At 39.0% G+C, this 22,926-nt stretch overlaps 1 protein-coding gene across 1 annotated transcript in view; it reads right to left on the bottom strand.

Moving 5' to 3' along the window:
• LOC109933190 (rho GTPase-activating protein 29-like) overlaps positions 1-22,926 on the bottom strand; it is a 102,349-nt gene that overhangs the window by 28,232 nt on the left and 51,191 nt on the right. The window contains exons 6-16 of the mRNA XM_020532151.2: positions 22,131-22,191; positions 16,359-16,496; positions 12,470-12,534; positions 10,176-10,286; positions 9,464-9,544; positions 9,124-9,312; positions 8,287-8,424; positions 7,924-8,114; positions 6,159-6,334; positions 4,789-4,914; positions 405-503 (exon numbers count right to left, since the gene is read on the bottom strand). Of these exons, the coding sequence (XP_020387740.2) occupies positions 405-503; positions 4,789-4,914; positions 6,159-6,334; positions 7,924-8,114; positions 8,287-8,424; positions 9,124-9,312; positions 9,464-9,544; positions 10,176-10,286; positions 12,470-12,534; positions 16,359-16,496; positions 22,131-22,191 (1,375 nt within the window). The remainder of the gene's footprint in view (positions 1-404; positions 504-4,788; positions 4,915-6,158; positions 6,335-7,923; positions 8,115-8,286; positions 8,425-9,123; positions 9,313-9,463; positions 9,545-10,175; positions 10,287-12,469; positions 12,535-16,358; positions 16,497-22,130; positions 22,192-22,926) is intronic.

The following is a 22,926-nucleotide window of genomic DNA, read 5'->3' as shown; positions in this document are numbered from 1 at the left end:
TCACTTTGAAGGACCAAGAAGAATAGCACACCACCTTGGAAATGTAATTACTACCCTTAATAAATACAGCCACTGCTCTTCTCATCACTTTTGGTCACACAAGTGGCTCAGGTGAACCAGTTGTGGGGATGATATTCAGGCCATCCACTTTCTAAAAAGCAGGCACTTACTAATGACAGACAAAGATGGAGAATTGTATGAACTAGGGAACACTTCAGCATATTTTAAATGTTGCCTGAGCTGGTGGGCTTTTTCAGCATTCTTTAAACAAAGACAAAAATTTAAATTTACTTAATCTCAGGATGACTGAATTTTTATGTAAACTTGTGAAATATTATCCTTTATAAATAGATCTCAAAACATTAGGATGAAATAATGCCAATACAGAGCAACTTTATACATACCATTGTCTAACGGTGATGGTGGTTCCCTTTCATCTAAGTCATCTGCTGAAGACATAGTGCCTGTTGAGGGTGTTCGGGGCAGCCTTCGCTTGAAATCACCTGGATCAGTTAAAAACAACCATATTTATGATTAGTTATTGCGAAACTGGATCAAAATCAAACATAGTTGGTTTAAGATGCAACTCGTGGGCTTGAACAGATGTATCAAAATGAGGTTTGAGAACCAACTTCATACATAATAGGCTAATCTAACTGCAATCTAAGAACGGTGGTACAAGAATCTATAGAAGCACCTAGAAAAGATAGTAAGAATTTTATTTTTAATTTTTTAAAAAAATACAATCTAGATATTACACTTGTATTACCATTTCACTTCCAAGAACAACACTGCACACGGATCTAATCGTGGACATATTTAGAGACAGTCACTGTTGGTTGGAATCGTGGCTAAATTCCAACATTAAATTGGGTAATAGTCAGGTGGAGTTGTGAGGCTTAACTTGCTTACTTGAGGCATCTTATTTTGGTTACTATGTGCAATTAAAGTTTAAATTATTGTTTCAGTACTTGATTACATGAAATTTCTTAATAAGTAGCCAAATTAAAAAGGTAACATGTGGTGATTTACCCACAATATCCCGCAGCTCATCATACCTGAATCATCAAAGCTACACTAAATCTACACTAGTCCCACTTTCTAATAATAGGCCCATAGCCTTGCATGTTCATCCAAGTTATGTTTTAAAAATTGAGATTATCCACTTCAAATACCCTCCCAGACGGTGTATCCCACATCCCCACAACCGAGAGTAAAAAAAAGTTTTCCACAAATGCCCACAAAACCTCCTGCCTTTCACCTTAACATTATGCCCCCCATGTTATTGACACTTTGACAAAGGGGAACAGCTGCTTTCTATTCATCCTGTTCATCCCTATCAAGTCCCCCCTGAAGCTTCTCTGCTCGAAAGAAAATAACCCTAGTTTATCCAACCCCTCTTCAAAACTAAAAAATTTTCAACTCCTGTCAACATCTTGCTGAATCTCCTCTGCTCCCCCTCCAGAGCAATCACAACCTTCCTCTAGTGCAGAGACCAGAACTGCAAACAGTATTTCAGTTGTGGCCTAACCAAATTCCTGTACAGCTGCAGCATGACCTCTTTGCTTTTATAATCTATGCCTTGACTGATAAAGGCAAGCATTCCATATATCTTTTTAACTACCCTATTAACCTGCCCAACCACTTTCAGGGATTTGTGCACAAACATCCCAAGATCCTTCTGCTCCTGCGAGCTTCTTATTGTCTTGTCATTCATTGTGTATGCCCTCGTCTTGATAATTCTTCCAAAATACATCACCTCATATTTATCAGGGTTAAGTTCCATCTACCACTGATCTGTCCAATCCATTTATATCCTCCTGCTGCCCAAGATCTTGTCCTCACTGTCAACTACCCAACTAATCTGTGTCATTTCCAAACTTACTTATCGTCCCATTCAAGACTCATCTAGCACCAATCCCTGTGGTACGCTACTGGACACTGGCCTCTAGTTACATAAACAGCCTTTTATCACCACCTTTTGTCTCCTATAGCTTGGCCAAATTTGGATCCAACTTGCCAAATTACGCTGGATCCAACATGCTTTTACCTTCATTATCAGTTTCTCATGTGGCATTTTGTCAAAGGCTTTGCTGAAATCCATATAAACAACATTAACTGCACTGCTCTCATCTACATTGCTTGGTCACCTCTTTGAAAAATTTAACCAGATTTGGTAGACATGACCTCCTCCTGACAAAGCCATGCTGACTACTCCTTGATCAAACCTTGCTTCTCTAAAATGGAAATTAATTCTCTCCTTCAGAGTTTTATCCAATAGTTTTCCTACCATTGAATGAGCATGTTAGCATGGATAGAGGACTGGTTAACCAATAGAAGACAGTAAGTTAGGATAAAAGGATCATTTTCTGTGAAGTGCCACAGGGATCAGTGGTGGAGCCACAATTATTTACAATATATATCAATGACTTAGATTCCAGAAGTGAAGGTACTATCACCAAGCTTGCAGGTGTCAAAACTAAGTTGTAAGGATGTCACAAATTGTCCACTGAGGGATACAGACAGATTAAGGGAATGGACAAAAACTTGACAGGTAAAATATAATGTGTATAAATGTGATGTATTACAATTCGGCAAAAGGAAAGATAAGTTGACTATTATTTAAATAGAGAAAGTCTGCAGAAAGCTACAACAGAGGGATTTATGGGTCCTTGTGAATGAATCACAAATACCTGGCATCCAAATTCAGTAGGTAATAAGGAAGGCAAATGAACTGTTGTCCTTTATTTCAAAGGAACGGAGTATAAAAATAGGGAGGTCTTGCTAAAACTATAGAAGGCACTAATCATACCTCACCCAAATTCCACAACAGCTTTAGTCCCTTTAGCTAAGGAAAGATATACTAGCATTTGAGACAGTGCAGAAAAGGTTCACTAAGTTGTTTCTGGGCATGGAGGGATTATCGAATATTTTTGACTTGTAATCATTGGACTTTAGAAAAATGAGAGAAGACATAGAACACAGAGTGTTAGAGCAGAGGAACAGACCCTTTGACCCAACATATTTGCATCGACCATGATGCCATTCTAAACTAATTCCATGTGCTTACACATGGTCCATATCCTTCTATTCCCTGCTTGTTCATATCTGTTCAAGTTCCTCTTAAACGTTGGTATTGGATTTACTTCTACCATCTCCCCTGGCAGCATGTTGTGAAAATGTGTGAAAACTTGCTTCGCACATCTCCTTTAAACCATACTAAGTATTAATGACAGTAACTGGTATGCTGGCTTCATTACAAAGTGATTCAAGTGCAAGTGTAACTGTAGAGTCTTGGTGAGACTATATCTAGGGTTTGGTGCACAGATTTGATCTCTTGAGGGAATCTGGAACGAGGGTCATAATCTCAGAGGAGGAGGATTCCCATTTAGGACAGAGGTGAGAAAGAATGTTCTTTCTTATAGGGTAGTCAGGATGTGCAATTCTTCACTGCAGAGGACTGTTGAGTCTACTTAAGTATATTCAATATACTTAGACAGATAAACCTTGGTTCCCTGATTCAAAATCTATGGGGATAACATAGGAGAGTAGACTTGAGGATTGTCACATCAACTATGATCGTATTGAATGGTAGAGCTTACTTGATGGGCCCAATGTCCCACTTCTACTCCTGCACGTTATGGTCTTTTAACATTCAAGAAGCTTGTCACCTTCCAGAACAAATTAGCCCCGGATTTTGACCCAATCCACTGTCTTAACCAAGATGCACTGCAGCACCTCCCAAACCCATGAACTTTAGCACTAAGCAGGACACAGCAGGAGTATGGAATCACAATCATTTCTTCAACTCTCTCACTGTCCTGATATGGAAATAATTGCCATCTCTTCTTCAGCCTGGAGTCAAAACCGCTCAGCTCCCTACGGTACAGCACTGTCACCGCTAAGATTGTGTTTTGTTAAGGTAATGGCTCATCGCCACTTAATAGGGTGAATGGGGACTGAAATAGCGTGAGAGGGAGGGCATACGAAAAGAAGAGAAAAAACATGGAGAACTGATGATGGTGGAGAGGAAAGGACAGAAGAACAGAACATGAAGTCTCAGTTTTGTCCAATCCTAATTCTTGTGTTTCATTTTAATTTAGTGACCACATGCAGAATACCACAATGACTTTATAAAGTATCTCTTGCCCAAAAGACTTGAATGCCAAGTGATCTGTTAGTGCCTGTTATTGACTGAGCACAGAAGGCAAATCACCCCTAACACTCTTGTCTATTCAGTGTAATTATTAAATGAAAACAGAGGAAAAAACTTTCATCCACAGATTTTCTGTTTCAGCATTATTTCCCAATACTGTTAGCAACTAAAGAAGTAGCCCCTTTGTTCATTAAATTTTGTAACATCCAACTTCTAAGACATTTTAGAATTTAAAACAGATTGACAAAATCCAAGTTAAAGAATAGCAGAATGTCTCCGCTAGCAAACAGGCAATAAAAGTACATCACCATAGTCCTACCAGACAATAGGGCTGGTCTTTCATTACAGATAGATAACTGGTGGTGGTTTAACCGGAGGGTCGCTATGCCTCAGGCGAGGGAACAGGTTGAGAAGGAGAATCCTTAACGGTATCCATAGTGCGGGAATTGAACTCATGCTGTTGGCATCACCCTGCATTGCAAACCAGCTGTCTAGCCAAGTGAGCTAACCAATGCCCAAATAGATAATACTAACTGATTAAGATAAAAGTGTGTTTGAAAAATTAACTAAAACCAACAAACTCAAGATCACCCAGAATGTAATATTTGCAATAAAAGCTCTTGGTTACACACCTGGACTAGCAGAGGGTGAATCCATAGATCGTGATTCGCTGCTTCCTCCTCCACTTTCTGAATCACTATACATACCACTCCCCTGAGTGCCTGAGGACCAAGCTCTAAATGGCGCATGATTCCGGACTGTTACAAAAAAAAAACTTTGGTAATGGTACACAACTGATAATATTACCTAATTCAGTCATATCCGTGACACAACAGATCATTTCATAAACCAAAAGAAAAACTAAACCCCAAGTAATATTGAAACTGAAAGAAATGCAGTAACAATGAACTACAGAGTTCTGTGGCACAAAAGATGATGGACAATTGATATTTTATTTTGCAAAACCTAATGGAATGCTGGCTGTTGATCAGACCTTGAGTGAAAAAAGGGACAAAAATCTGACAGGGATTCCAGGTTGAGCACTTACTTTTAGTGACTAATGAAAATAGTGCTCATAGTAACATGAAACTAATTCACATCGTGGATACTTTAGTAGAAGAGGTCTGAGCCCAAAAATGACTACGGGATAATTTAGGCAGGAAACTTACAAAACAGGACTGGTTGTACAGGTCTGGTTATAACAGTTTTATTTTTACAAACAGAATTATAATTAAATAGGTAAAATCTGGTAATTTAGAAGAAGTGCGTTGGTATATTTATATTTTAAGATACTGCACCAAGGAAGTTTACATTAACAGGAACAATTTTAATTATCCAGTGACCAATCACTGGTAACACACTCCATTGAGATAGATTTAATAATCTGCACATTACATACAAAATGGGAGTCCGCATGCAACTCACTGGCTCCAAACAAGTGACCTACACGACTTTGACACAGGAAATGTAGGTTAGGGTGGGGGTTTGGAGTCCTGAGCTGGAGGAGCCCAGATATTTCTGTGAAGGTCAAAGCAGCTCTTTTTATGTTCCTCTTTATAATTTTAACATTCATGGTTTCAGGTCTCTTCAGTTGGATTACTTATTAAGCAAGCTATGCTGCTCTATGAAAACTACATCTAAAATTATCACTAGAGTGTTAAATCTGCAAGCCTCTAATTTAAGACATCTAAACAAGTTCAAATTTCAATACTCAACAATTAGGACCAAAATTATGCTAAAACCAGACTTTCAAAAAAGCATACCTTATTAGCAAAGCACCCCTTCATCCAAATACTCTCCTGAATATTGAAAATTAACCCAATGAAGACAAGTCATTGCTGAAAAAAAGAATCATTTTCTGCAAACGTCTAAGGCATTTCACCAACGTTGAACACCTGGTAATGCATCACTGGACAGATAACTGAATCTCTAAGTCTGAATGTAAAGCAATTATACATAAAGCATTGAACATATTACATGCGAAACAAAAGAGTTCAAATACCTTGTAGATCAGAAGCATGATCTGACTGCTTTTCTCCAAGATTAATTGATCTAATATGATGAGGACTTTCAACATCAGGTGACTGAACAGTAAGATCACCTGAGGTTCCTGAAGTCTGTGACAAATTTCCTTGTGACGAATGAGGGCTATTTGTTGCTCTTTTAAGAAATGGAAGCCTGCAGAGAGGAAAAAATAACATTGGTGTAAGGAAATATTTCTCAGTTCTGTTGAAATTAATTTATTTGTTACCAAATTTAGAAGAGAAGGGGAATGAGGGAAGAATTGCATTGGAAGGTAGCCTCACTTCATCCTGAACGAACAAAATAGATATCTGACCAGTAAAATTTAAAAAAAAAAGTAGGTGAAACCCAGATCTGGATGTCCTTCTTACCATTTCCAAGGAATTTAATTTTTGCCAGTAGTGCGAAGAAGGTAGGAGTGATTCACATGAAGGAAGCCCAACTCAGCACTAACTTCAAATAGTATATTTTTTGCTGCAATAAGAGCCTTAGCTTACTGTGTAGGTGTCACAAATTTATGGAGATGTAAATGCTCATGAAGGTGGTTTTAGTGTGCAGAACTGTCTAGCCTCTCCATTATTTATACTTCCTCCAAAAACAGTCTGCCTGTTGAGAATTCAAAAAAATCCATTTTGGACAATTACAACAGCGTTTGTTGACATTAAGCCCAAGGGCCAACATTATTTCATTAATGATTGGCTATTTTCCACAACCCAAAGTTATCTCAGTAGGGTAGCTGCGTGTTCACAGTTTAACTGACAGCTGAAGGAGGTTATTAAGACTAGCTATCTTTGCTGCGGTCTGTATTTTGGCAAGCGACTAAGTACTTTAGGGGCCTTTAAAACTATGAATGGGCTTCCATGAACAGAAAAATTGTTTATTACAGACAGGTCTGTAGCAAATATTTAGATCTCAAACTGGTTCCCGAGGTCTACTAATGGTGGATACTGATTGAATAGTCATGGAGAATGTCAGCTTTAAAAGCACGATGCTTGAGTGGAAGAGAAAAAATGAGTTGTATATTTTCAAAATTTAACTGATTCAGTTTCAATGTAACATCATATATTTGGCACATTGTGTTGCTAGCAATTTGATAATTAAAAATATTAAATGATTCTTCCATCATTCTGAGGTGCAGAATGGTGTGTAGTGGAGGACATAAGGTGGAATGGATGGGGCAATGACATGAGAAGGACTAGGTGCCTTATATGAACAAAAGGAACTGAGAACAAGTCTTAGAAAGGAGATGGGCTATTCGTATTCAGCAACCCTTCAGGTCATATGTCTTATCTGCATTTAGGCGGCAGGCCCTACTATATCCTGTAACTTTACCTCAAATTCCCCAGAGTGTAAATCATGCCTTTCCCAAGGCAGGTGAGTCAAATTGAGAAATTTCCCCAATTCAAGCAGCCTGAATCATGAGCGAAAATTCAGTCCAAAGAGTTCAGAGAGGAGTTGGGGTAATAATAAAAAGTAGAGTTGGAGATCACAAGTAAAAACATCCACATTACAATCACTGGCACAATAGGTTGACTAATATAGTACATGAATTTTCTGAGGGTCACTGTCACACTCTTGCAGTTAAATTCTTTCTCCAAATAATTTAAAACCAGCAGCCAATGCACTTTAATACATGTACTCTGCAATGGGATTTGGACAGCAGTATTTGTTACACATTCCTAACTGCCATTGAACTGAGTAGCTTATCACACAATTTCAGGGGGCAGTTGAGAACCGTTACTTACCCACCATTTGATGAAACTGAATATTGAAATAAGTATGGCTCCATTGAACCTTCCTCCTTTGGCAAACTTTTGACAAATTCTGAATACTGTTGTCCTGGTTCATAAAGCTTGGTATTTTCACAAAGAGATTGATAGTTAACAGGAAGTGAGACCACTTGGGCATGCTGCATCTGAAACAAGTTGACTGTCACCTGAAAGAGGCAGTTATTTTTATTGAAATATTTTCTGCAAAAGGTAGTAGTACTGCAACTTAAATGACAATGTTTTTAAGAAGTAAGAAGATTTATGTGAACTTCACAAACGTATTCTTTCTATAAAAAAGTTATAACTGCGCAAGCATCATTTGCAAAAATACAAGCTTACCGATTTTAATGTGAGATCACATTGATAGACTAATTCACGTAACTGTGTAAGAATATCACTCTTGATGTTTTCCATATTGCTTCGTTTTTCATTGGCATCTAATATAGAAGCTTTGAAATGTTCTTCAGCTTCTTCAGCCTGCAAAACAGTTTTAAAATGATCAATTTTGCATGGATCCAATTTTCATTGTCACAAATATTCAAAATAACAGAATATTTAAGGCAGGGGTTCCCAAGTTCCAAAGCAGAAATGACTGTCAACAGACTCAGGCTGCTCTGACAGCTGTGCAGCCTCTGAAAAACATTGTGTTTTTCTCGAGCAACATACCTGACCAACTCCTCACAGAGATCCCGTTCCTGCTGTGTGAGCGCCTCTGTGAAAAGACAAGTGTTCATTCTACCCACCCTTTCATCCACTGCTCTGAGGGAGGTGGGAGATGGCAATATAGAAAGTGAAGGGAATGCAAGATGGGCATGAAAATGGGCTTACACCAGATACAAGTTTGGGATGCATAGATTTAAAAAGGAAAAATAACTGTACAGACAACTTTAACCTTTGATCTCCGTAAGGTTTTAAACGGATTATTTGAATGAAATCTTCATTCCGCACCTCAGAATGATGGAAGAATCAATTAATATTTTTAATTATCAAATTGCTGGCAACACAATGTGCCAAATATATGATGCTACATACGAAACTGAATCAATTAAATTTTGAAAATATACAATTCAAAATTTTAAATCTAAAACCTTAAATGGAGTTAAAACAGGCAGCATTCCTAAAGACGACAGACAAACAAAAACTGTAAAAGTTTATAATATGGTTTAAAAAAATTACTTTTTGTAAGGCATCTTCTTCCAGTTTTCTTTTTTTTTCAAGATATCTGTTGTAATTTCCAGTTAGCCCACTACTGAAACTCAACTGTTCCTCTTCTGCTCGAATTGTAGAAGACCTGGCCTTCTCATATTCTTCCTGGCGTTGAAGGTACAATAGATTTGCTTTCCTGTGGGATGTTTCTGCTTCATGCTGACAAGTACATAAAATTAACTTAATGTTTAGAGAATAGGCAGTTCTTTTAAAAACAATTAATGAGGAGCACGTCAGAAATTTGATTAAATTTAAAAATTGCATTATAGAAAAACTGAGACACAACTTAAAAGAATATAAAGCATAGTACCATTTTTCTTTGTTCTCGCTGCCACTGCTCTTTAATTTCTTTACGTTGCTTATCCAGTTCATTCCTTCGCAACAGAAGTGGCTGCAAAAACACGGAGAAACAAAGGTATTTAACAACTTTGAGTTTTAAAAAATTGTAAAAATCATGGGTTCAGATTATCATATTTCAAGAGTTAAACTACAATTTTCAGATGTTGATAACTGTCCGAAATAATCCCACATTCAAGATTATGGAGATATGAGCTAACTTTACACACTCAAAAAACAAACTGGGAATAAATTAACTGGATGAGGTGCTAAACAGAAGGGAGGAGAAAAATAAACTGTTCATTTCACATACTATTACTGTACATCTTTTAGCAGATCACTTACCTATCTACTTAAGGATCATCTTATGGAGACCAAAAGTGATAGAAAATGAGAAAATGAGACAATGAGACAAAGAAATGAAAATCATATATTTTGAAAATTATGAAGGAGCTGCAATGGTTTGATAAGCCTAGGAAGAACTAATAAATTAATTAGGAAATAAACTCAAAACAAAAGTCAAGTCAGTATTTAGTGCATACAAACTTTCCTAATATTAGTATTTCAACGGGCAACTGGTATAATGAAATACCAGTAAATTTGAATTTGTAATAACGAAACATAACCATTCTTTGTAACGAGAACTTTCCTCAGCAAAATAAAGTTAAACCATGCAAATGTCTCACCTGAATAAATTTATTTGATTGAAGGCCTGCTCCAGTTTGAAGAACAGTCTGACAGTACTCCACGTCATAGTCAAAAGCAGACATGTACACTGATTGAAATGGCATGTGTTCCTGTTTAAAAATAAAATAAAAATATGATCCAAGTTAATAGTACTACAAGTTAGTAGAAAGATGTTAACACAAATCTTAAAATCAAGTTTCAACTTGATTTCCAACACTAAGTTACAGAGATTCAAGTTCGAAGAAATTATATTCCTAACTCATAGAGATGAGTTTATGCTTAAGTAACTTCTCCCAGTTTCTCTTTCTTGAACTGTACAGACAATTTTACAATTCAAGTTTGATCGCATGAACACGTCATAATTCTGACAGCCTAAATTTTTCAAATTCTGACACCATTAAGATTTCTAACCCAAACTCTATTTCCTTGGAAACTTCACAAACTAGGGAAGGCATTGCTGCTGCAGTGACTGGGTGCACCTGAACTGAACAAACTCCTGTTGCAAAAGAAAGTAAAACTTGCTTCTGAACAAAACTCTTGATGCTTCACAACTGAACTTTGAATTTTCTGCTTTGAAGACAAAGCAAAGCTAATGGCTGAATTCTTTTTTTACATTATCTGTCATAAACCCAAGTATAAACATCTTATTCTACTGATACTCCAGGGGTTCTCCCAAGCCCTTGTTTGCAGTCAGATTTGGAACCGGCACATCTAGATCTTGAATGACTTTGACCTTTAGTTTATATATAAAAAGAACTTCACAGCATTAACCCATATGCCTTACTTTTTAAAACAATCCAAATACCAAAATGTCAGGATCTGTAAAATGTATCATCTCATCACAAAAAATGCTAATAGAACACTCTTATTCAAAAAAGGAGGGAATAAGTAGGAAACTACAAGCCACAAAAACAGAAATTGGTGCATCAGGTCTGGTAGCATCTATGAAGAGAAATCAGAGTTAACATTTCGGATCTGATGACCCTTCTTCAGACCCCCTTCCTCAGAAACTACAGGTCATGTTAGTTTAACATGGGAAATTATTAGAATCCATTACTAAGGAAGCAACAATGGAACATTTGGAAAGTCAAAACACACTCCATCAGAGTCAACAAGGTTTTATGAAGGTAAATCATGTTTAACAATGTACTAGAATTTTTTGAAGATGTTGTAAACAATGAGGATAAAAGAGGTCCTGTAGATGTAGTATACCTGGACTGCCAGAAGGCATTTAATTAGATATCGCACAGAAAGTTAATATACAAGGTCAGGGGTAATTCATTAGCTTGGACAGAAAGTTGGTTAACCAACAGAAGGCAGAGTTGAGATAAATGGGTCTTTTTCTGGTCAGCAAGATATAACTAGTGGGGTGCCACAAGGTTCGGTCCTTGGGCCTTAACTGTTTACAATCTATGTTAATGACTGGGATGTAGGGATAGAAAGACTGAAGGGTTATGGACAGAGGCAGAAAGTGGAATTAAGGCTGAGACAAAAATCAACCATGATCATATCAAGTGGCAGAGCAGACTCGAAGAGTTGAATTGCCTACTCCTGCTCCTAATGCTTATGCTCTTTGATCAAATTTTGATCAGAAGACTTTTAGCTCATCTATCCTACCAAACCAATCATCCTTTATCCCTTACTGGAGGTTGCCTTATCAATTATAAGCTTTAATAACTATTATTCTGAATGAATTTCCCTTTTGACACTTCCTAAAAAAATGTGTGCCTGATTTACTACTGTAGGAATTTTGTGCATGTATTCAATGCCCATTCACTCCTAAACATGAGTGAATTATACGAATTGCTCACTTACTAAATCCCAAATCTGTAAACTTTTTCTTGAATCTGTTCATGGGATGTGGAAGTTGATGGCTAGGCCAGCATTTATTGCCATCCCCAATTGTCCAGATGGAAGTTAAGGGTTAACCATACTGGAATCTGGAGTTACATGAAGGCCATATCAGGTAAGGATGGCAATTGTTAACTTCACTAAAGGACATCAGTGAACCAGATGGATTTTAATGATAATCCAACAGTGGTTACATCGGTTCCATTAGGCCAGTTCTTCCTTAAAAGAAAAAACAAATTTCACCATGTACTATGGTGGATTTCTTACTCACGTCCCTGGAATATTAGCCCGGGATTCTGGGTTACTAGTTCAATGACATTATAACTATGCCATTTGTCTACATGTCACGAAATTGCTTTGGGAAAAACAGAATGTTGATAACTGAGCAGCACATTTTGCAACAGTACTTGTATTCCCCAGTGTTAGGCAATGTGACGCTTACCTGTTGTCCAATAAAGGTCTTAGCTGACTCTGCCAATTTTGAAAAGCTTCTTGCATATTCCATATCTGGATGTTTAAATAAAAATAAAAAAAAAGGTTAGAAATAAAATTCATTCACAGGATGACGGCGTTGCGGCTAGGCAAGGATTTATTGACCATCCCTCATTGCCTAGAAGACAACTCAGAGTCAAACATATACTGCTGTGTTCTGTAGTCACATGTAGGCCAGGCAGGTAAAGGTGGAAGATTTCCTTCCTTAAAAAGACATCAGTGAACCAGATGGGCTTCTCTGACAATGGGTTTCATGGTCATCATCAGACAATAACTCCAGATTATTTTTAATTGAGTTCAAATTTCACCATTCGCCATGGTGGGATTCGAACATGGATCCCCAAAACATTACCTGGGAGTCTAGATTAATACTGTAGTGATAATACTATTAGGCCATTGCCTCCCCACCAGACAAAGATATCAAAGCAAAGATGGGGTTGATAATAGGAACCAAAAATGTAATCCTCTTGAGGAGGCACACAGCATTCCTGAGGTACTAAATGAGGACTTTGCAAGGAAAGGATGCCACCAAAGTCACAATAATGGGAGATGCAGTATGGTTATTAGACAGGGTAGAAAAGTTGGTGGCAGACTAAGTCTTAAAAGTTATTCAAGCCCAGATGAAATGTATCCTAAGTAGCAGAGAGAAACGTGCTTTGCAAATTGCAAAGATTCCAGTCAAAAATTTTCAATTCCCATTAGGTATGGCTGAGAACTGAAAGATTGCAAATATCACAAAAATATGCTTCAAAAAAAAAAAAAAAAGAGGGGAATTGGCACAGGTTATAGAGCTTAGAAATAGAATATTTAGTCCAAACAATCCATGTTAGTGCTTATGCTCCATTAGAACTTCTTCTCGTATTTCCATAGCTAACTATCAACATAACCCTCAGCTCCCTCCTCACTCACATTCTAAAGTCAGTCATATAGCACAGAAACAGACCCTTTGGTCCAACCAGTCCATGCCAACTGTAATTTCAAACTAAACTAGTCCCATCTGCCTGGACTTGGCCCATATCCCTCCAAACATTTCTTATTCATATACTTATCTAAATGTCTTTTAAATGTTGTAATTATACCTGCATCCACCACTTCTTCTGGACGTTCATTCCACACATGAACTGTAAAAGAACTGTCCTTCACGTTTTTTTTTTAAAACTTTCTCCTCTCACCTTAAAAAAAATCCCCAGTCTCAAAATCCCCCACTCTAGTAAAAAGACGCTTGCCATTTACCTTATCTATAGCCTCATGATTTTATAAACCTCTATAAGGTTACCCCTCAACCTCCTACACTCTTGTGTAAAAGTCCCAGCCTCTCCCTATAACTTAAACCCTCCATTCGGGACAACATCCTGGCATTCTCTTCTGAACCCTCTCCAGCTTAGTAATATCCTTCCTATAACAAGGAGGCCAGAACTGTATACAGTACTCCAGAAAAGGCCTCACCAATGTCCTGTACAACCTCAACAAAATGTCCCAACTCCCATACTCAAAGATCTAAGCAATGAAGGCAAGCGTGCTAAATGCCTTCTTAACTACTGTATCTATATATGATGCAAACTTCAAAGAATTACATACTTGAATCCAGAGGTCTCTCTGTTCTTCAACACCACCCAAGGCCCTCCTTTTAACTGTATAAGTCGTCTTTGTTTGGTTTTACCAAAATGCAATTCCTATCCAGTCTCCCGCTAAATGCATCCATACAACTCAGTTCAATTATTTCCTATAGTAGCTAGTTTCACATTCTGTACACTAAATTTCTTCTAAATTCTCCATTTGACTTCATCATCTATCTCATCTTTGTAAGCCCCAGTTTAGCTCTTCCCATTAAGTGAAAACATTCTCTGTCTACTTTATCAAAAGCTTTCGTAATTTTAAAGATTCCTATCAAGTCACCTTTCATGCTGTTAGAGAGAAAAGAAATGCAGCCTTTCCATCCTCACCCAGAAAACATATCTCACATTTCGAGCATCATCTTTGCAAGTCATTTTTTTGTACCGTTTCCAGGCCTCTATGTTTTTTAATATACAATATGGTATCCAGAATTGAAACATTTAATGAATTGAACTGGGAATACAGAGGCATAATTTCAAAGGAAGATGATACACGATGAAGGGGAAGGAGAGGTGCAGGTGCAAATGAACAGGACGGAGAGTGGGTTTCAATTCAATCACCACCTTCAACATAAAGGAACCTTCCAAGATCCTTCACAGAAGCATTGTAAAAGCAATATATAACATCTCAAAAGGAGGTTAAAGAGGAGATTTACTCAAATAGTATTGGGAAAGAAAGACTAATTGCATGGAGTGACTGGAAAAACTGAAGATGTGCACTTTACAGCAGAGAAGTTGGAGGGAGCTTTGACATGGTGATTTTGAAAATCACCAACAATTTTGATCAAGCACAACTGTTTCCAGAGGCAGAATAGCTGGTAAACCAGGAAAGAGACAACAGCTAGCATTTAACAAATCACATTTATATCATTCCTGTGAGGTGCCTTGTTAAAACAAACATTGAGCTTCATAAAAGATTTTAGGGCAGTTGACCAAAAGTATGGCCAAAGAAGTCATTTTAAAGAAAGTCTTCCAGGGGAAAGTGAGGTAGAGACTTGAGAAGTTTAGGGAAGGGCTTCTTAATTGCGAGTCATTCAACTTAGGTCAATCTGCATATGATGGCTGACTGAAAAATGGTGCAAATTAGAAAACAGTCAGAACTTTAGATGGGGTCAGCTTTAGGGAGGGTAGAATGCTGGTTGCTGGCCCATAATACATATGTATAGTCAAGTCTACAGGTAAAAAAGGCAGGGAGGAGTGATTCAGCAGCAGATGAGTGAGGCAGGGGCGGAGACCTTAAATGATGGCATAGACATGTAACTGGAAGCTTATCAGAGAATCAAATATGACACCAAAGATTGTTTCATCTCAATTTTCAGGGGGAGGGAGGAGTTGATATCTAAAAAGCAGAGACTGTGGTGGAGACCAAAGACAATTAGGAAGTTTGAGGATATTATTAGTTGGAAGAAATATCCGTTCTAGAACTAAATTGTTTGACAATTTAGAGACACTTAAAAAGGCAAGAGTAGATGGCAAGATAGAGCTGGTGGTGATATATTTGTGGATACTGATCTTGTACTTTTGGATGATGTGATTGAGGGAAAGGAAATGAGAAAAAGTGCCCAGAGATAGATTTCACAAGAGCAGGAAGAGAATCCATTTAAGGTGATTCATTGGCTACGAGTGAATAGATAATGGAAGCATCTGTCTGGACTAGTCAAGCAACAGCCAAATACTGTTAAATATGATTCTATGACTATTTTGTATGTCCTAGACAATACCATCACAATTCATATGCCACTAGCAGGAAAGATGCAGCAGAGATGATGGCGTTGTGTGTATAGTTGGGAGGGAGTTGCCTTGGAAGTCCTCAAAATTGACTCCAAAACCCATGGAGTCTTATAGCATCAGGTCAAACACTGGTACGGAAATTTCCTCCTTATTATCACATAGAAACTGCTCCCTCACCAACCAAATGAAACCAAACACCACTCAGAGAAAGCAATGATGGTGGCAAGGGCATCTAGTGTACTCAGTGGGGAACAGCAGCATTGCTATTAACCAAGCTGGTTGGGTTCTAAAAAGGTCATAGTTGCTATTCTGGGTCTACAGCAGGTGGTTTAAGGAAATGCGAAGGAAATATATAGTTGACCACCTCAGCCTTAGTAAACTTCCTGCTACATGTGGACCTGTCCATGAAAATTTAGACATCATATACTTGGTCCCCTCATCCAAGTAACTGACAGATTTTAAATAGTTGAAGCCACAACACAGTGAACAACTTACCAAGATTTAGCCGTTTTTCCAACCAGGCTAAAATATCTTTGGTATATTTTGACCAAGTTTTGGCATACATCAGAGCTGACTCTATCCCACTGTCATTTTTAAGTAACATGTTGTCAACCTCTTCTGCTCGAAGAGCTCCTGAAAATAGGAAATGAAACATAACAGAATGAGAGATGAACCAAATTTTCAAGACATTGATGAGAACACGAGGTAACTTTTCCTGATCTCCCCTATTTCTACTGGTCTTGGAGTCTAGATCAGTGCTGAATAGTGATAAAATTAGAACTTGAATTTTTTTTTCAGGATTTAAATTTGCAAATATTTCTACACCAAAAAGGTGATCAGAGTTTGGAACTTACTTCCGCAAACAGCAATTGATGCTCAATAAATTGCTAAGTTTAAATCAGAGAGCAGTTTTCCAATCAGGGGTACTAAGGATATAGGTCAAAGGTGGGAATTCTGAGTTACATTACAGATCAGTCCTGATCTTGCTTAGCAGCAGAATAGGTTTGAGGGGGCGAAACAGTCAACTTCCGTTCCTACACATCAGCAACAAGCTATGAAATATGGACTAAATAAATAGTCACTACAACCATGAAATATACCTTAATGCAAGTTGAAAATAATGTTGTGTCACCACAAAGACAGGGAAATAAAACATTGGCAAAATAAATCACTGGTGGTGTAAATGTTTTATGATTGGCTGGTCTGCAAGTCCTTGCAACAATAGAGAGTAAAATCCCTAGATGGTTGTCATTTCCTTACATAAAGTCTGCACACAACACAGACTAATTATACATGTATAAAAATAAAGCTACACTTCTTTAAAGCATCTAATGTATCAATTGGAAAACTGATTCCAAACGTTATATACTCCATTGCTCTAACAAAGGTGCATCATTTGTAATAGTTTCATGGTAATCGGAGCTAATCAGCCTAGTATTTCAAGTTATCACAGGAATGCTTACGGTGTGGAAACAGGCCCTTGGGCCCAAAAGTCCACACTGACCCTCAGAGCATCCCACCCAGACCCATCCCCTATAACCCACCCAATCAACACATCCCTGAAGACTATGGACAATTTAGCATGGCGAATCCGCCTAACCTGCACATCTTTAGACTGTGGGAGTAAACTGGAGCACCTGGAGAAAACCCACCAGACACGGGGAGAATGTGCAAACTCCACATAGATATCCACTTCCTACAGACTAAGGGGGTGGCCATGGGAACCCGCAAGGGCCCAAGCTATGCCTGCCCCTTCGTAGGATACGTGGAACAGTCCCTCTTCCGCAGCTACACTGGCACTATCCCCCACCTCTTCCTCTGCTACGTCGATGACTATCGGTGCCGCCTCATGCTCCCACGAGGAGTTTGAACAGTTCATCAACTTTACTAACACCTTTCACCCCAACCTCAAGTTCACCTGGACCATCTCTGATACCTCTCTCTCGTTCCTGGACCTCTCTGTCTCCATCTCTGGTGACCACCTTGAAACTGAAATCTATTTCAAGACCACCGACTCCCACAGCTACCTAGACTACACCTCCTCTCACCTACCTTCCTGCAAGAACGCGATCCCCTACTCCCAATTCCTCTGCCTCTGCCGCATCTGTTCCCAAGATGGGGCATTCCACTCCCGAACATCCCAGCTGTCCTCTTATTTCAAGGACCACAACTTCCCCCCTTCAGTGGTCGAAAATGCTCTCAGCCGCCTCTCTTGCGTTTCCCGCACCTCAGCCCTCACACCCGCTTCCCGCGACAAAAACAGACAGAATCCCTCTTGTCCTCACGTATCACCCCACTAACCTCCGAATTCAACATATCATTCTCCGCCACCTGCAGTCTGACCCCAAGGATATATTTCCCTCCTCACCCCTATCTACCTTCCATACGGACCGCTCTCTGCAAATCCCTCGTCTGCTCCACACTTCCCACTGACCCCACCACCCCTGGCACCTTTCCCTGTAACTGCAGGAAGTGCTACACCTGCCTCTACACCTCCCCCCTCACCTCCATCCAAGGACCCAAAACAACCTTCCACATCAGAGAGATGATCACCTGCACATCTACTAATGTGGTCTACTGCATCCGTTGCCCTCGATGTGGCCTCTTCTACATCGGTGAGACCAAGCGGAGGCTCGGAGACCGCTTTGTAGAGCACCTGCGTTCTGTTCACAACAAATGACAACACCTTCCAGTCGCGAACCATTTTGACTCCCCTTCCACTCCCTGGAAGACATGTCCATCCTGGGCCTCCTCCAGTGTCACAACGATGTCACCCAGAAACTGGAGGAACAGCACCTCATATTCTGCCTTGGGAGCTACAACCCAATGGTGTCAATGTGGACTTTACTAGTTTCAAAATCTCCCCACCCCCGGCCTCATCCAATGACCAACCCTCCCTCTCATCCCCGCCTCCTTGACCTGCCCGTCTTCTCTCCCACCTTTCCATTCCTCCCACCTCACTGACCGATCCCCACCACTACCTACTTGCACTCACCTATCATCATCCCACCTACCTTCCCCAGCCCTACCCCTCTGTCTATTTATTTCAGAGCTCCCAACCCCCTCCCCCATTTCTGAAGGTTCCCAACCTGAAACGTCAGCTTTCCTGCTCCTCTGATGCTGCCTGGCCTGCTGTGTTCCTCCAGCTCCACACTGTGTTATCTCTGACTCCAGCACTGACAGTTATTACTATCTCCACACAGACAGACAGTCTCCTGAGGGTGGAATTGAACCCGGGTCCCTGGTGCTGTGAGGCAGCAGTGCTATCGACTTTAATCAAATCTATCTTGCAAACTCAAATCAATTGGGTTATGGGTAAATCGTCAATTAGGATATTATAGAATTGAATACTGGCTGGCACCGGATGGCAGTAGGAGGAAAACATTCTAATATATATCAGCATGTCAGGTGACTAAACACCACTGAATGAATAATGTAGATTGGTCATTGAGATTTTTATGAAAGGACTGGAATTTATATACCTTTCACAATTTCAGAATTTCCCTTACAGCCAGTGATGTACTTTTAATGTAGGAAATATGTCCAATTTGTATACAAAGTTACACAAATAAATGACCAATCATTCTGTTCCAATGGAGGGGTTTAGGTATAATTGAAAGGCTATGATACGGAGACATCCCCTCCAACTCCCCGCAAGAATGGATGATTCCTCGGTGCTTTTTTAAAAGATCCCTCAGTATCTCAAACTTGTCACTCAGGTGACTGTGGCCATACAGGCAATGCTGAATTCTACATTTCAAACATTACCCGGGTTGATTTCATTTTATTTCCTTTATTCATTCATGGGATGTGGGTGTCACTGGCTAGTCAGCATTTATTACACATCCCTAATTGTCCTGAGGGCAGTTAAGAGTCAACCACATTGCTGTGGGTCTGGAGTCACATGTAGACCAGACGAGGTAAAGATGGCAGTTTCCTTCCCTAAAGGACATTAGTGAACCAGATGGGATTTTCCTGACAATTGGTTCATGGTCATCATTAGATTCTTAATTCCTGTTATTTTACTGAATTCAAATTCCACCATCTGCCGTGGCAGGATTCGATCCCGGGTTCCCAGAACGTTATCTAGGTCTCTAGATTAGCTGTCCAGCGATAATACCACTAGATCATCACCTCCCCAGAGGTAACGTACTGCTGGTTACAAATAATTTGTAACGTGCCGTGCATAATTTCTATTTCAGTATCTTGCACATTGACATGGAACTACCCACTTAGAGTCATAGAGCATGGAAATAGACCCTTTGGTCCATCTAGTCCACATTGACCATGTTCCCAAAAAAACTAGTCCCACTTGCCTGCATTTGGTCCATATCCCTCCAAACCTTTTCTACTCATGTACTTATTTAAATGTCTTTTAAATACAGTAACTGTACTTGCATCCACCACTTCCTCTGGCACTTCATTCCACACACGAACCACTGTGTAAAAACGATGCCCCTCATGTCCTTTTCAAATCTTTCTCCTCTCACCTTAAAAATGTGTTCCCCAGTCTTGAAATTCTCCACCCCAGTGAAAAGACCTTGGCTAATCACCTTATCTTTGCCCCTCATAATTTTATAAACCTCTTAAGATCACCCCTCAACCTCCGATGCTCCAGTGAAAAAAATCCCAGCCTATTCAGCCTCTCCCTATAACTCAAACTCTCCATTCCAGGCAACATCCTTTTTAAATCTTTTCTGAACCCTGTCCAATTTAATAATATCCTTCCTATAGGAGGCCGACAAGCACTGCATACAGTACTCCAGAAGAGGCTTCATCAATGTCCTGTACAACCTCAACATGACATCCCAACTCCTATACTCAAAGGCTTGAGCAATGAAGGCAAGTGTGCTAAATGCCTTCTTAACCACCCTGTTTACTGCAACGCAAATTTCAAAGAATTATCTACCTCAACCCCTAGTTGTCTCTGTTTTACAATACTACCATTAATTGTATAAATACTGCCATTGTGTGTTTTACCAAAATGCAATACCTTGCCTTTATCCAAACTAAACTCCATCTGCCACTCCTCAGCCCATTGACCCAATTGATCACGATCTCTTTGTAATCTTAGATAACCTTCTTCACTGTCCAGTGTACTGCCAATTTTGGTGTCATCTGCCAAAATACTAACCATGCCCCCTATATTATCATCCAAATTATTTATACAAATGATAAACAAAAGTGGACCCAGTACCGATCCTCGTGGAACATCACTGGTCACAGGCCTCCAGTCTGAAAAACAATCCTCTACCAGCAAACTCTGTTTCCTACTGTCAAACCAATTTTATATCCAATTGGCAAGCTCACCCTAACTAGCCTACCATGTGGAACCATGTCAAAGGCTTTACTAAAGTCTGTGTAAACAACATCTCTCACTCTGCCCTCATCATCCTTTTGGTTGCTTCCTCAAAAAAAACTCAATCAAGTTTATGAGACATGAATTCCCTCAGACTAAACCATGCTGACTGTCCCTAATCAGTTTTTGCCTCTCCAAATATATGTAAATCCTATCTTTCAGAATCATCTCCAACAACTTACCCATCACTCATGTCACGCTCACAGCTCTATAGTTCCCAGGCTTCTCCTTACAGCCTTTACTCGATATATCAACTGAAGATTATTTCCAAACGATTATGCAAATAGTTTGGAATGGTGTACCAAAAGGCACACATCACAGGGGAAATAATTTAGCATGTTGGTGAAACAATTTCGCAGCCTCAAACCAACTGGTAAATATTCAATTGTTTTGATATTTCAAGTTGAGATCACTGATTAGCCCACAATTCCCCACTGCCAATTTGAGGAAAACTCAAAAGCAGTACTAAATGCATGTAAAGTTAATATTATGAATGACTTCCCTGACATTTGTTCTTGAATTACCATGGTACATTGATGCAATTCATTTTCAACAGACAATAATATATAGCATGTCTTTAAACTGTCGATCAGAAATATAGACTCTGAGCAAATTGGTTTGGGTTGACAGTAAACAAATTAATCCTTTGACTAGATAACAAACAGTCCACATGTAAAATGGTTAAAAAAAAATGTTATTGAGACTAAATATTGCTCAGCTTTTAATTGTTAATAAAGCACCCAGCAAGAAGAGCATATTTAATGTACTTCTAACTAAACCACGACAGGAGAAGGCAAAATGACCTATCCAAATCTTGCTCCAACTAATATGGTTCACATATTCTGGATTAGCTTATTTAAGAGTTGCAGTATCGTAAAATTTGTAAGATTCATAAAATTTATTAGTACCTTGTAAGTCATCCTTTTCATGAATTGATCCTTGAGAGCCCATAGACAGGTTTTCATAAGACTGAAAGTTAAAAAGAAAACTCATGAATTTTACAATGGGAACAAATATTAATTCAGAAGGAGCACTTCATCTTTCAACTCCAATCATATTTGAATTCCAAATCAGAACGCTGTCAGCTGGGAAATTTCAAATAAAGTTTGTTTACAATTAAAAGCTACAGCTCATTAAACAAGTTTTTTTTAAAAAAAAACTTGTAAAAGCTATGTGACTGAAATAGTGTGAAAGGTAAAATCAAATCTAATTGTTAGGGTGATACACAGAATGGACATGGCTCATCCTAATAAATGCTCAGGCTGGAATTGTATGCTCAGTACTCATGACACACACAGGCATCTTCTGAGTTTAATCTAGCTGAAAACAATTACAGAAACTGGCATATATATGCCATAATAGTGCAATAAACACAGTCAACGTTTCTAATCATGCTCCAGTCTTAATTGCCTGAAGAAGCCAAAATTGTTCTCCTTTCAGCATATCACCTTATTGCTTGAATACAAGGAAAAACTAATTCCAGTGGCAGGTTACCATGGACACAGGTACACAAGCTAATTGGTTAGGGAACTAGGAGGTGAGAGGATGTGTTTTTAACAATGCATTGCCTAAGTATAGAGAGGGGTGTAAACAGATGGGATAGTAACGCTCAAAAGAAAATTGGATATATAATTGAAGGAGAAAAACATAGCAGGACAAAAACAAAGAAGTCAGACTAATTTGGTAAAAACCAAAAGAACTGCG

This window comes from Rhincodon typus, chromosome 10 (assembly GCF_021869965.1).
Source record: "Rhincodon typus isolate 14 chromosome 10, sRhiTyp1.1, whole genome shotgun sequence".
Classification (NCBI taxonomy): Eukaryota; Metazoa; Chordata; class Chondrichthyes; order Orectolobiformes; family Rhincodontidae; genus Rhincodon; species Rhincodon typus.
This window is presented reverse-complemented; position numbering and strand designations above follow the sequence as displayed.